The sequence below is a fragment of the Dromiciops gliroides genome, chromosome X (assembly GCF_019393635.1).
Source record: "Dromiciops gliroides isolate mDroGli1 chromosome X, mDroGli1.pri, whole genome shotgun sequence".
NCBI lineage: Eukaryota > Metazoa > Chordata > Mammalia > Microbiotheria > Microbiotheriidae > Dromiciops > Dromiciops gliroides.
In genome coordinates this window covers 23,081,346-23,097,287 of record NC_057867.1, presented here as the reverse complement: position 1 = coordinate 23,097,287, position 15,942 = coordinate 23,081,346, and the positions used below count along the sequence as shown (strand labels likewise).

At 45.1% G+C, this 15,942-nt stretch overlaps 1 protein-coding gene across 3 annotated transcripts in view; it reads right to left on the bottom strand.

The window, feature by feature from the left end:
• Window positions 1-15,450, bottom strand: part of TBC1D8B (TBC1 domain family member 8B) — a 103,045-nt gene extending 87,595 nt beyond the window's left edge. For all 3 annotated transcript variants that reach the window (XM_043974412.1, XM_043974413.1, XM_043974414.1), the window contains exon 1: window positions 15,257-15,450. In XM_043974412.1, coding sequence (XP_043830347.1) covers window positions 15,257-15,392 — 136 coding nt within the window. In that variant the 5' untranslated portion in view covers window positions 15,393-15,450. The remainder of the gene's footprint in view (window positions 1-15,256) is intronic.
• Between the last annotated feature and the right edge of the window lie 492 nt (window positions 15,451-15,942).

Sequence of the window (15,942 nt, the reverse complement as noted above, 5' to 3'; positions counted from 1 at the left end):
TGTGAGGTTGGGTGAGCCTCACTTAAATCCAATTCACTGGAGGTCATGACCGCCCCGATGAGAATGGACAAACACATGTGAGAATCATCTATATGTGTATCCAGAGGATCTTGAGGGATGGCAAACAGGCAGGCTTTCACAAATAATATTCCACAGGAGATACTGTTGTCATTAAACAACTGGCTAAAAGATGGAAAGGAGGAGTTGGCTCTCAAGGTAAGAACGGTTTTGATACTTTAAATACAATAAAACTTTACTTTAAAATGTAAAAACTATTCTTAGCTCATGGGCCATACAAAAACAGGCAGCTGGGCTTAACCCATGCCTGATTCAGAGAACACAAGGTGCTACTATATTTGTGATTATTTCAATTGATAGAGAAAGAAGCTCCCCTTGAAGGCTCATTTCTACCAAAGTATCTCCCATTCCTACATCAAAATAATTTGAGATTCCTTGAAAGGCATAATACCGACAATTTTGTTCAATGACCCTATGATCACAAACAGGTGATACGTAAAACAGACAGATGCGTGCTTGCCAAATATGTTCACCACTGTAATAGAAGAGATCTAGCACAGAGTCTAAGTTGAAAGCGTTTTCCCTTGTGGTCAGTGAGGTCGTCCAGATGCTACTGTTTGCAGATGGCATCATGGTGGTCACATCAATCCCCAGAACATTGTAGAGTCTCCTGGAAATGATCTGTAATCAGTCAAGGGAGTTTAGCCTGACCATCCACATAGGAAAGACCAAGTGGATATAAAATGTCTATTGCCCAGATTATGAGATGCAGTTGGATGTGTCTGTCCACATCTGTCTGTTTATATGGGAGTGAGTCCAAAATGAGCAAGTTGGACCCAGAATTAAAAGAGGGAGGGGAGTGGGTTTCATTGCCTTTAGGAAAAGGCAAAGCTCCTTTAATGACCTCAAACATCTCCCAGAAACAAGTGTCTACCTTTTTAATACCAATAGTCTACCACTTTCATTGTAAGGCTCCAAGAAATGGAACACAAAAGTCTATGAAGAATTAAACATTTCTTACCTTCTCAATGGGTGGGAGGAGAGAATCCGGGACTGAAAATAAAATTGAATTCAAAAAAGAAAAAAAACTGCGAATGAGTCAAACAGAGGGCAATAAAGGGGCACATAGTGGATATGAGCAGACTACAAAATATAACAAATGAGGAAATTCAAAGAAGAGGATTAAGAGATGTCATTGGGCAAATGTATGTGGAAAAAAAAGAAGACGGGCTGGTCAATGGGATGACAGACAGTCTGAGAGCCCCACTGGGATCTTTTTGGTACCAAAAGAAAGGAAGGAATGCCTCTAGTACAGTGGAAGGGCCCTTAGGGTGAACTTATGGAAGGTCATAGGCAAGAAGCACCTGTGATGAGTATGCATGGCTGGGTTGTGATGTACAGCTAGGTTGAGAAGGTCTGAGTTCAAATCTAGCCTCAGACACTTACTAAATTGTGAACTTTGGGCAAGTCACTCAAATTGTCTGCCTCAGTTTCTTCACTTATAAAATGAGGATCATAATAGCACTTATCTCCCAGGGTTGTAGTGAGAATCAAATGAGGTCATGTTTGTAAAGTGCTTAACACAGTGCCAGGTACACAACAGGCACCACATAAATGCTTATTCCCTTCCCTTCCCAGTATACTGCTGGAGGGAACATGCAGATCAGATCTGAGATCCCCAAACCATTTAGGTATTTGAGAGTATCCCAAGAACAAGGAGGTGCTTCTGTCCTCTACCCCAGGCAGGCCACAGGTAGAGTGTGGGGCTCAGCTCTGGGTGACACATCTCAGCTGGAATATATCTAGAGGAGGGGGACCAGAAAGCTGGGGAGCCCTGTGAGGACTGCTTAGAGGAGCTGGCAATGTTCAGCCTAGAAAAAAGAAGATTCAGGAAGCCATGACAGCTTTCATCAAATATTGGAAGAGCAGTCATGTGGAAGAAGGATTAGCCTGACAATCAGTTTTAGAGCTGGAAGGGACTTTAGAGGTCACCCAGGGCGAAAGTGAAGCCTGAGGCCTGAAGCCTGAGGGGTTAAGTGAAGGGACTTGCCCCAGGTCACACTGGGGGAAGCATCAGAGGAGGCTTCAAACTCAGGCCCCTGGCCCCAAATGCAGTCCTCTTGTAAGACATGGTCTGTGCAGCCACAAATTAGAAGCATCCAAAGTAGAACAGGCTGGGGGGGCAGCTAGGTGACGCAGTGGATAAAGCACCGGCCCTGGATTCAGGAGGACCTGAGTTCAAATCCAGCCTCAGACGCTTGACACTTACTAGCTGTGTGACCCTGGGCAAGTCACTTAACCCTCACTGCCCCTGCAAAAAAAAAAAAAAAAAGACAAAGTAGAACAGGCTGCCTTGCAAGTGAATTCCCCCTCACTGAAGGTCATAAAGTAGAAACTGGGTAACCATTGGTATAGTATGCTTAGAGGAAGTCAGTCAATGGGAGTTTTTTAAGCAAGGACTTCCCATGTGCCAGGCACTGTGCTAAGTGCTGGGGTTACAAATACAAATAGGGAAAAAACCCGACAGCCCCTGCTTACATTCTAATGGGGAAAGACAATACATAAAAGGAAGCGGGGAGCAGCTAGGTGGCTCAGTGGATAAAGCACTGGCCCTGGATTCAGGAGGACCTGAGTTCAAATCTGGCCTCAGACACTTGACACTTACTAGCTACGTGACCCTGGGCAAGTCATTTAACCCTCATTGCTCTGCCCCGCCCCCCAAAAAAAACCAGGGGGAAGAAAAAAAAGGAAGAGGAGATTCTTATTCTACTATGTGTCTGCCTAGATGGCCATGGCTCCTCACCCTTCCAACACTGAAATTTGATGATTCTGTACTTTAGGAAAGCAAAAATTGTATATTCGGTTATCTGTTCCACACTTCAACTTTCCCCATCGCAGTTTTGATATATCGCAGGGTGGCATAAGAAATTAAATGGAAATTTGGGGAGAGTTTTGCAGAAACTGTGGATGACACACAAAGGCCAGCAGACAACACAGAAAAGATTTAGAAACTCGAGAATGCATAAAATAGATGTATAATATTGTATAATATCAAGAAAAAAGAGAAGGAAATCTGCAAAGCATGAAGGCTTCTTCTCTGGTACAAAGGGAGAGCCAAAACATTTGATGCAGATCTTCCAGATAATGGGGTGGGGGTAGGAGTGCCACTCCCCTAACCCTAGCAGTGAAGGGATAACTGTACTACATACATGGTTCATAGCACAATAAAACTAGAAATAATAACACTATAATAAAAGATGCAGGTCTCAATGGTAACTAAAACTGATTAAAGGCTGGGTGAAAGAAGAAATTCTAGCCCAGGGGAGAAGAGATGAAGGCCTGAACTAGGGTGGGAGCCGTGTGTGTGTGTGTGTGTGTGCACGCGCACACGCGCGCACATACATGTAAGTGTGGCAAGAAGGGTGGGGACATCTACAAATCTCACCAATGGAATAAGGTAAGCCCTAAAGTGGGGAACTCCATTTGCCACACATATTTGAGCAGAGGCTGTCTGCTTGTGCCAAAGTGCTTCTGGATGACAGCAAGGGTAGGGTAGGTGGTTTCTAGAATTTTTCCAGACTCTAAATTCTACCATTATCCTTCCCTATTTGGCCAGGTGGTTTTCAGTAGTAAGTAGCAGTCATAGTGGAAGTCAAGTGGAAGAATCCTCAGAACCTAGTCCAACCCCTTCATCTTACAGATGAGGGAACTAAAGAGCCCCATAGGAAGTGACTGGCCCTAGATCACACAAAGAATCCTAGGTCGAGAACTAGAAGGCATCTTGGGAACCATCAATCCAATGCCGTCATTTTGCACCTAGGGAACCTGTGGCCCGGGGAGGTAACTCTACCTACATGGGTAGTAAGTGGCAGGATTTGAACTTGGGTCTTCTGGTTCCAGAATCAATGCCAATGGATTTCTTTTTTATTTGTTCTTTATTACCTCATTATAGCATTTAATTGAAAGCATTACACCCAGTTGATCCAGTGAATTTCCTCAAAGGGTAGAGATTTGGAAGCATCATGGTACCAGATTTGGACTCAGAGGACCCGGATTCAAGTCCTGTCTCTGCCCCTTACTATCTGTGGACTGACAGGCAAGTCACTTAATCTCCCTGAGCCTCAGTTTCCTCAACTGTAAAATGGGGGAGTTGGACCAGTTAGCCTCGAAGGGACCTTCCATATCTAAATCTATGATGCTAATTTCCTTCTCTGTGTAGCTTCATAACATCTCTTGCCTGCATCCCCTTCTCTATACTTACATCACCCTTCCACCGCCACCGACTGCCACCTGAGTAGCCATTCCTTATAAGTTGTTATGACCTTATTACCTAATATGCCTGGCATATGTTAAGTGCTTAATACATGCTTGTTAACCAATGGCCAGCCCTGGCCTGCTCAGTCTGTCAAAGCTTAGCTTAAACCAGGAGCTGAAGTCTTCCCAGCATGGTAGGACCTGGCAAAGGTCACATTCCACTATCACAGACTTCAAGAACCTGTGGCAATTTCTATTAATGAGGCAGTGAAAAGACTGATTTGAAATCCAAGGACCCAAGTTCAAATCCTGGTTCTTCCACTTACTTTGTCCCCTTGGACAAGTGTCTTCCCTTCCCTGGGCCTCAGTTTCTTCCTCTATAAAAAGAAGGCGTTGGGATTTTTTTTTTGGTGGGGCAATTGGGGTTAAGTGACTTGCCCAGGGTCACACAGCTAGTACGTGTCAAGTGTCTTGAAGTCAGATTTGAACTCAGGTCCTCCTGAATCCAGGACCGGTGCTTTATCCACTGTACCACCTAGCTGCCCCCAAGATGTTGGATTAAAGGTCCTCTGGGGTCCCTTCCAGTCCTGGATCTTGGATAGTAGAACTTTAGTGGAACAAGGAAAGTAACAGAAAAAAAAAAATCCCAACAGTCTTCTTTAATGTGACTTCCTATGAAGTTATTAAAGAAAAATTAAAATTAGGGAAGCTAGCACATTAAATTGGGCCTGTACATAAATAATTATGATCAACTGTATTTTAATTATATTTATTGCTGTTTTATCAGTCTAGTCTTATGATTCCAGCTTATGAGGATCTCCTACTGTGGAAATGTCCTCCACTATGCAGAAGTTTAAGAATTTACAGTCTTAGCATTGCCCAGGGCATTTAGAGTTTAAGTGCCTTGTTCACTGTCACACAGGGACAGATGTCAGAGGAAGAATCAGAACCTATGTCTTCCTGACCTTCAGGATGCATCTATCCATTATGCCAAGCTGCCCTTGTTACCTTGTTACCTTGTTACCAGGGGCAGCTAGGTGGCACTGCAGTGGATAGAGTGCTGGGTCTGGAGTCAGGGAAGGCTCATCTTTCCTGAGTTCAAACAAGTTGTGTGACCCTGGGCAAGTCACTTAACCCTGTTTGCCTTAGTTTTCTCCTCAGTAAAATGAGCTGGAGAAGGAAATAGCAAACCAGTCCAGTAGCTCTGCCAAGAAAACCCCAAATAGGGTCACCAAGAGTCGGACACAAGTGAAATGATTGAACAACGAAAGCCTTTGTTACCAGCACAAACTGGGCAGTGAATTTGTTTTACAAAAGTCAGAGTTAGCATTTTGAAAGCTATCAGCTTCACAGTGATAACTTTGGGTAGATCTAACAAAAAGTGGTTATGCTTTTGATTTGTTTTTCTTCTCCTTGCATTCTTTTAGAAGGATATTTATCTGAAAATGAGGTCCTTGCAGGCACTAATTTACCTACCTAACCAAAAGTATGGTCCACTATGGAATTTAGTATTTTTCTAGAGAACTAATAGATGTCAGAAATGATAGATTAGGTTTTCACAAGGAAAATCTATAAGAACAGGGGCAGCTAGGTGGCACAGTAGATAGAACACTGGCCCTGGAGTTAGAGGAGGATCTGAGTTCAAATCCGACCTCAGACATTTCCTAGCTGTGTGACCCTGGGCAAGTCATTTAACCCTGACTGCCTTGAAAAGAAAATATGTAAGAACAAAGGAATCCTTTTTGTGTGTGTGAGGCAATTGGGGTTAAGTGACTTGCCTAGGGTCACACAGCTAGTAAGTGTTAAGTGTCTGAGTCCGGATTTGAACTCAGGTCCTCCTGAATCCAAGGCCGGTGATCTATCCACTGTGCCACCTAGCTGCCCCTGAACAAAGGAATTCTTAACCAAATAAATCGTGTTTTTATGGGCATCACTATATTTCTGAAGATTAGGACATGTAAGAAAGCATGAGGATTTCTTTCCACTTTGAAATAACATATCATTATGAAACTATCATCTTGAGAAAATGTGAGAGAAAAAAAATCAATTCTTAGGCCTCTGAGAGGTAAAGCAAAAAAAAAAAAATGACACTGAATCAGGGCTGGGGATGAGGTAGGAGAAAGTAATGTAATTGTTTTTTCCCCATCACTTAGTAGTAAATGCTTTCTAAATGAATGGTTTCATGTTGAATCAGAAGTCATACCTGAAAGATAAAATAGAGCCCTTGGACAAAATAGAAAACTTACAAAACTTTCATATAAAAATGTATAACTTACATCTGAAGTCAAATTTATTGGAATAGAACCTGGAGATGCAGTTGGCTGACTCTTGTAAACTTTTTTTTTGTTTTTTGTTTTGTTTTTTGCAGGGCAATGAGGGTTAAGTGACTTGCCCAGGGTCACACAGCTAGTAAGTGTCAAGTGTCTGAGGCCAGATTTGAACTCAGGTACTCCTGAATCCAGGGCCGGTGCTTTACCACTACGCCATCTAGCTGAGTTGGCTGACTCTTGATGTCACAACACACAAAGGAACAAGACAACTCATTGGAGCCTGGACGCTTCTCATTCAAGCATGCTCCGCCAGGCCTACAACATCTCTGGCTTTGGGCCTGTTATTTGATACCACTGGTGTAACCACCAACGGTTAGGACACACACAAAGGAAACAGCAGGCATAGGGTGGAGCTTTTGGGCCTTATTTCTGTATAGAAAAGGGTCTCATATCAACACATGGGCTATGACGCTTCTCAGTTCTTCCCCCGTCAGTTTGATGGATACCACCTAGACTATTGCAATAGCCACCTAGTTGATCTCTCAGCTATCCCATTCATCTTCCACAATGCTCTCAAAGTGATATTCTTAAAGAACAGTTCTGATCATGTCACTCATCCTAGGGGCTTCTTCTTTCCTCTTGGATGCAATACAAACTCTTTTGTTACTTTAAGTCCTTCATGACCTGGCTTCAACCTCCCTTTCCAGCCTCATTATACATTCCCTCACCTTCACTCTACCTCCTTTCTTTCTTTCTTTCTTTGGGGGGGGGGGGTTGAGGCAATTGGGGTTAAGTGACTTGCCCAGGGTCACACAGCTAGTGTCAACTGTCTGAGGCAGGATTTGAACTCAGGTCCTCCTGAATCCAGGGCTGGTGCTCTATCCACTGCAACAGCTAGCACCCCATCCTATCTTTATATAGATGCAACTATCATGTTTTCTTATTCTAACACATCTAGATTCCTAAGATCATATAAATAGTAAGGTAAGTACAAGTAGTAGAACATGTAATAAATTCTTTGGCACAATGCTTCTGGATTCTACTACCCAACGTGTGGTGTTGGCTCTTGCAATAAATGCTCAATCAGGATGGGAGAAAAATGGAAAGAATCCATTCTTAACCTATATATCTATATCTATATACATACACACACACACATACACACACACACACACACACAAAACCAGGAAGCACCACTACTGATTTATAAATAGGAAAGAAAAATGTATGCTTCCATTACACGCCTCTCTGTGGTTTTTTGTTGTTGTTTTCATGGGGGGGGGGGAGGGAGGGAGAGAGAGCAATCTTTGGACTTTATGTAGGTCCAGCCCTTCAGTGGCCTCACCCTCAAATAACTGCCTTAGAAGTGAGGAAGATAACAGGGACTTTTATATAGGAAAGGAAATACTTGCTCATTTGTAGAAGCATTTTAATAGTTTGGTTTGTTGGAGGGAACACAATATAAGAATAAATATCGGCCATGACAGATGTGTGTCTCTACAGATTTTAAGAAAAGGGATGATTGCAATAGGAAGAGCTCTCATTCTTGGCAGCTTTATTTCGAGAGGAGGTAGGAAGGCCGAGAGTTTGAAGCTGGAAAAAGAACTGTGAATCTGGGAGGCATGGGGAGAGGCCACACTTCTCCAACCTAAGGCCATCCAGAACCAACTGACACAGGGCTTGTTTGAGGGTCTCCCCTATTCCTGACCCACAAGCAGGTAAGAGGTGGCTAACAAGACAAGCAGGGGTGAGGAGCCTGTGAAGAGAAAGAGAAAGAAAGGCCTGAGGAAAGGCCATCAGACTGAGCACTTCTGATTTTTCCTCACTTGAGTTTGGAAGGAGGTTAGTGTGAGAGGTTAGCATTCAGAAATGAGTAGTCGAGCAGAGACTGTACTTTTTAGTTTAGTGAGGAGATAAAGGACAGCAAGGATGGCAGGGTCAAGTGAAGGTTTATTAGGGAGGGGGTGGGCCTGAGCATGTCAAAAGACAGGTAGGTATTAAGGGGAGAGAGAGTCTGCCCTATAGGGCAGACTTTGGAAGGAGATAGCAGGGGGTGCCTTCAAAGGCCCAGAGAGGTGGACCTGGGTTAAGAAAGGGCCTGTTTTCTCTTCTTCCTTCTCCTCCTCCAAGACTGAAATAGGGGTGGGAAGGATGGGGGAAGGTCAGGTGATCAAGTAGTGCAATTTCTGAGGTGTGAAGAAGCAATACCCTATGGATGGCTTGGATTTCCTCATTAAAGTAGGAGGTGAAGACATCTGCTAGGGGGCTGAGAGGGTGGGGGCGGAATTGTATTGGGAGCTAGAGGGAAAAGGGTTTGGAACAGCTGCTGAGATGATTGGGATAGAATCAATCAAGGAAGACGAAAACCCTGACTTTCTGGAGAGAAATGTAAAAATCTTAAAAGAAAAGAGGGAGCGGAAGAGGGAGAAAGAAGAGGGAAAAAAGGGAGAAGAGAAGGAAAGGAACCAGAGACAGGTGCATCTATTTCTATTGCTGTCAGTCAAGAGGCAGCTGGGTGTAATGCATAGAAAGCAGGCCTCAGAGAAAACCCAGAAAATTTGGGTCAGTACCTCTGACCCTCTTTGGCTGTCTGACCCTGGGCAAAGTTATTAACTCTCAGTGCCCCAGATTAAGCAGGTTAAGATGGGTAAAGAGAATCCCCTCCACTGGAGTTTGCTAGACTAATACTAAATACACTTACTGTGTTGGAAAGATATACTTAGAAATTGAGGGGACTGCAGGTCAAAAAGAAAAAAAACAAACCTTGAACCTAAGACTTCTGGTCTGTAAGGCCAGCCCTCAATTACTCAATATATCCTTACCAGATAAGAATTAACTCCTGGATATACAAATAAGGACACTGAGGCCCAAAAAGGGCAAGGGATTCTCCATTATAGTAAATGGCAGAACCTTGATTCAAATTCCCACCTTCTGACTCCAAGTTGACTTCCATTAAACTTCATTTTTTTTTTCAGTTCTGCCTTACCCGACCCAAACTACTAATGAGAAGCTCTGATATTATTTAGCAGTGGACATTTCAAAAGAATAAAACCACTCTGAGAAGCCAAAAAGATATGTGCTCGATAAACCACCCAAACTAAGTTGTCATGACTGGCAGGTTTTCCTTTAATTCCCATGAACAAAAGTTTTTGGAGCAAACAGTCCCCATGTGTGGTAGCTTCCATCTGCCGTGCATTGCAAATTGTAGACATTTACATAATTTGAGGGAACATGCATAATATCTTTAAATTATGTCAAATTAAACTCTAAACCAATCAATCTATGAAGGTGCTATATTTAGGTGAGAGAGAAAAATTATCCTGATCAGCCAAAAGGAGCAAAGGCTAAAAGCAAATAACTGCAAAATTTCTAAGTACTAATTACTTCACCAAATCAAGGAAAAGCACTTCTAACATTTCAAAAATCTTTAACCTAAAAACAATAAGGAAAACAGTGAGCTGGATTGGGAGTTAGTTCGAGGACCTAAATTGAAATCTCTACTCTATGATCTGGTCCGAGTCACTCAGAGGATCCTGGATACAGGATCTGGAAGGGCCTCCTGACTCTTCCTAGTTCATCCTCACTCCACCCCCTCATTTTCCAGAGAAAGAAACTGAGGTCCAGGGAGAAGTGACTTACCCAAGGTCACACGGACAATAAACGTGTCAGAGATAGGCTTTGGATCCAGATCCTCTGACTCCAGTTCTTTACAACTGTATGACACTTTCTCCCTGCCTGGGTCTCAGTTTCCTCTATAAAGAGAAGGGCTTAGGGTAGCTGGCCTCTGTGGGCCTGTCCAGCTCTAGAAGTAGGATCCTATGTGTGACCTTGGATAAATCACTTCTCTCTGAGTCTCAGTTTCCTCCTCTGTACAATGATGGGGGTTGGACTAGATGGCATCCAAGGGCCCTTCTAGCTCTCAATCTAAAAATCCCATGATCCCACAAACAAAATGCACAACGGCAAGGTAAATTAAAATAATACCAAAATACAGCCAGACTCCAAGATGTTCAGTTGTTTTCAGTCATGTTCAACTCTCCGTGATCTCATTTGGGGTTTTCTTGGCAAAGATACTAGAGTGGTTTGCCATTTCCTTCTCCAGCTTATTTTACTGATGAAGAACTGAGACAAATAAGGTGAAGTGACTTGTCCAGGGTCACACAGTGAGTGTCTAAGGCCAAATTTGAACTCAGGAAGATGAGTCTTCCTGACTCTAGGCCCAGCCCTTTATCCCCTGTAGCACCACCTAGCTGCCATCTCCATCCAGGAGAAGGGAAGAGGTGATTCATCAGGTTTCCCTCCATGAGGTCAGAGAGAGGGGCAGGGAAAGAGACCGTGGATGTAGAACACAGACTCTAATCCCTGGATCTGTGTAGGCTGCCCTTGTTTAATCATCCTTTATAAGAAAGAGAGAGGTGGGGGGCAGCTAAGTGGCACAGTGGATAAAGCACCAGCTCTGGATTCAGGAGGACCTGAGTTCAAATCTGGCCTCAGACACTTGACACTTACCAGCTGTGTGACTCTGGTCAAGTCACTTAACCCTCATTGCCCAGCAAAAAAACAAAAGCAAAAACAAAACAAGAAAGGGAGAGGTGGGAGGGGAGCCCGTACAGAGGGACTGTACCGTAAAAACAAGAGATAACAATACAACTTTGAACACATAAACAAAAACAATGGCAAAATCTTCTAGGACACATTCCTCAACATTCAAAGCATTCTGAGCATCAGTACAAAGCAAAATAAGGGTCCACAATAAATCAGTAACATTTCAAATGATTTCCACAATATCCTAAGAATGCTGGACCATTTACAAAAATCATCCTGGGAAAAGTCCCACACTAGGGAAGGATCTCAAAATTGTAACTTCTTTTCTTTTAATCATAAAAGTATTTTATTTTCTAGTTAAAAATTGTAACTTCTAAACTCTTCTCAGATTGTAACCATCGGACTCCACTGGGTCTCTGGTATTATTTGTTGGTCTGATATTCTTAATCAGGTACTTTAAGGAGAAGAATCCTCTTTCTGGCTGGGTCTATCCATCCATGCAGATGGCAGCCCCTTTTACCTCAGTGAAGTTTAATGAGTTGCTCCAGGCCAAAAACCAACCAAACAAACAAAAACCCACCAGCTGGCATCCAACTCTCCAAAGATGAGAAGACCTTTCAGAGCTGGGCCCCTGGCTATCCATTCTGTTATCCCTTTCTGTTTCCAACCTGTTCAGAAACAGCCGACATGACTGTGTGGCTCTTTTGATCCCTCTTACTTCTGGTGCCTTCCCTCCAAGGATCATCTCCAATTTCTCCTGCCTATTGCTTGTTTGCACACGGTTGTTTGCGTGTAGTCACCCCCATTAGACTGTGAGCTCCCAGAGATCTCTCCAGCACAATGCCCAGGACACAGGTGCTTAATAAATGCTCGTTGACTGACTACCTCAACCACTAATGTGAACCACTATGGATGACACAAGAATAAAGGTTGCCCCTTCCATGATGGCCTACTCACATCAAGCATTATCAATCTGACTCGGACAGCGGAAATCTTGATACATTTTTCTCAGATCAATGCTTTTCTTGTCTTACTTGAGAGATTTGGAAAACAATAAAAGACAGTGAGATATATGAAGCTGCTGGGCTGACAGCAGGGACCATATGGTTTTTAACCTTATTAAAAGACTGAGAGAAGGGGGCAGCTAGATGGCGCAGTGGTTAAAGCACCGGCCCTGGATTCAGGAGGACCTGAGTTCAAATCCAGCCTCAGACACTTGACACTTACTAGCTGTGTGACCATGGGCAAGTCACTTAACCCCCATTGCCTAAAAAAAAAAAAAAAGACTGAGAGAAAAGCTTCTGATGTCTTGGAGGTGCTACGCTGGATTTATAGGAGGATGCTGGGATTTGGGGCCCTAAAAGATCTTACGAGTTTATATGCTCAAAAATCTAGAGCTGGATGGAATCTCAGAGACCACAGAGGAAACTGAGGCCTGGGGAGGTGGAGTATTTGGAGTCAGAGGACCTGGATTCAAGTTTTGCTGCTGTACCTTAATACTTACGTGTGCCTTTGCCCAAATCAATTTCACCTCCCTGGGCCCCCATTTCCACTTCTGAAAATTAGGGGGTCCAATCTGGAAGGGACCTCAGAGACTACATAGCTTGACGCCCTCATGTTACAGAGGGGTTTATTGTTTTCCAAATCTCTCAAGTAAGACAAGAAAAGCATTGATCTGAGAAAAATGTACAGAAACTGAGGCCCCAAAAGGGGAAGAAGTGACTTGTCCAAGGTCACACACATAGACTCCTAGATCTAGAGCTGGGACCTTAGAGGCCACCTAGCCCACCCCTCCTCATTTTACAGAGGAGGAAACTGAGGCCCAGGGAGAAAGAGCTGAACTTGATCAAGGTCGCGCATGAGTAATAAGGTACGGAGGCAGTATCTGAACCCAATGGCTCTGATTCCAAATTCTGGCCTTTTCCCATCATCCAATGCTGTCGCCCATCATCCCCTTGTTTTCACACACCTCTTGGGCCAGAACCTCACACACAGAAAACATTTAATAAATATCAGCTGAATTTTGGAGAAGATCAAGCATCCTTTTGTAAACAGTGAATTCTTTTTAATGTATTTATGCTCTCCTGGCTCTGTTACTCCCAGCTGGCCAACTCTGGGCAAGCCACTTAACCTCTGGGTTTCAACTGTAAAATGAGAGGTTTAGATTACATGATGTCCAAGGTCCCTTCCAGTGCTAATCTGTCATCTTATTCATCTACGGGCACTATAAAAGAATAAAACCATTTTTAGGAATCACAAGCATGCATTTCCAATACAATCTAAACGAAGGTTTTATGATTCGATGGTCTCCTTTTAATTCCCCTAAACAAAAGTACTTAGCATCCTGCATAGTATGGTGGTTTCCATTTATTATGCACTGCAAAGTGTAGATATTTGCATAATTTTAGTGAACATGCACACTATTTTTAAGTTATGTAAAATGAAACTCCAAACTAATCTATGAAGGGACTATATTTAAAGTGATTTGATTTACAAAAAGACGAGTTACATTGATTTTTTTCAGGAAGAAAACCATCACATAGGTTGCCAGAGCCAAAAGAATTCATTAGTGACTACCCAACTTGTTGGTGCAGGGTTGGTCCTCTGATAGCAGATGCAGCTCAGTACTACTGAGTCTGTTTTGGGAGACTTTCCAGCTTGGTAGAACCCACCAGTGCTGTGGTCACTGGCAGAGCCTTTGAGAACTCAGAGTGACCTCCATAGATCAGAATGGGGCTTTTCTGGAGGTAGCTCCAGAAGTGAAGTGGACAAGGTAAGTGGGGCAGATGGCATTTGGGAAATCTTGTGATGCTCTCAATGATATCAAACTGCTTCCCAATGCAGTATTATTACCAGTATTGTTCCAGTGATGTTACATGGCATCAATGTCACCCAGTTGGCATGATGGCTGCGACTGAAATGAAGCATATAACCCAGAATGCCTTGGGAGAAGTGGTACAAAGGAAAGACTGGGCTGGTCAGTAGCAAAAGCTTGAGTGCAGCACTCGTGAAATATTAAAGGACTCAAAGGAAAGCTTCCAGGGATCATAGGATCCTTGTAAAACTCAAAGGGATCTGAGAAGACATGTAATCCAATGTCTCTTTCTTTCTTTCTTTCTTTCTTTCTTTCTTTCTTTCTTTGCAGGGCAATGAGGGTTAAGTGACTCGCCCAGGGTCACACAGCTAGTAAGTGTCAAGTGTCTGAGGTTGGATTTGAACTCAGGTCCTCCTGAATCCAGGGCCGGTGCTTTATCCACTGCACCATTTAGCTGCCCCGATGTCCCTTTTTAATGAATGAGGAAATTATGGCCAGTGGAAGTTATATCACCCAGTTGCACAAAGGATCTAGAACTGGAATGGACCTCAGAGGCCAGCCCCCTCATTTTGTAGAGAAGAAAAGAGGCCCAAGAAAGGGAAGGGACTTGCCCAAAGTCATACATCGAATCCCAGCTTGAGAGCAGGAAGGGGAATCCGAGGCCATCTAGTCGAAAACCCCTCATTTTACAGAGGAGGAAACTGAGGTTCAGAATGGGGAAGTGACTTGCCCAAGGTCACAGGTGGAATCCTTGATCAAGAACTGGAAGTGACTTCTGAGGCCAGCTAACTGACAACTCCATTTTAAAGAGGAAATTGAAGCCCTCGGAGGGCAAATGACTTGCCCAAGGTCACACATAGATTCCTGCCTCAGAGGCTACCTAACCCGACAACCTCACTGATGACTTACATGCATCTTTATGGGAGTTTTTGAGGCCGAAGGCACCTCAGAGCTCATCTAGGCTAGTCCCCTATCTTCACAGATAAGGAGAAGGTGGCCAGGGTGGGTTTACCTAAGAATTCCACCTCAGGTTTGGAGCCCTCCCCTCCCCCCTCAAAATAACTCTCCAGACAAGAAGGGAAGGAGGTTGGCATCCCCAGGGAAAAAGCCCTATGGCTTCGCCCACGCCCCCTCTCCCTCCACCCCAGAAAAGGAGGCACTGGCTCTCGGAGAAAAGCTGGGAAGAGAGGGCAGGGGAGGGGGGTGGCGAGGGTGTGCGTGCGTGCGTGCGGGGGGGGGGGGGAGCGAGCGAGCAGGCGGGCGAGCGGCGCGCGGGCGGGCGAGCAGGTAGCTGCCTCCCCGGCGCAATCCGACGGCCGGCCATGGGGTGGGGGTGGGGGCCGGAGCAGCTCACCTGTGAGCCCCCCGCTGCCGCCGCCTTCCTCCCCGTGGCCCCGGCGCCGCTGCAGCACGAAGTAGTCGTTGGCCCGTTCGAGGAGCCACAGCTTGAGCGCGTTCTTGAGCAGCACCTCCTCCGGTTTGAGCCACATCTCGGACGGTCCGGGCCGGCTCCCCCCGGCCACCCCCTCCTCGACAGAGCTGGGTGCCCTAAGCCCGGCCCACAGCCCTCCCCCTCCCCTCCCTTGCGGCCCGCCCGGCAGCCCTCAGCCCGACTCCGGCTCCGGCTCCCGGATCCCTCGGGCTCCCGCTCCCTCGGGCTCAAGATCCCCACACCTGCTCGCACCCCGCCCTGCTCTCCCACGTCGACAGAGTCACTGCCAGCTCCCGCCCACCGGAGCCAGCGGTCCCGCCCTGCCGCACAGCCTCCTGGGAGCTGTAGTCTGCACCCCCGTGCTTGGGCTCGAGACCGGAGGAGCGCTTGACTATGCTTCCCATAAAGCTTAGCGAGGGCAAGGAAGGCGGGGCAGCCGCTGTCCCAGCCCGAGAGTTGTGGTAGCTCTGCCCGCTCAGCAGCCCGCAGCCTGTGTTCAGACTTAGGCGGTTGGAGTTGGCCGGCTAGTCCAACGGCCTCGTTATACAGAGGAGGAAACTGAGACCCAGGAAGGGGAAGGGATCTGTCCAGGGATCCTAGCAAGAGAG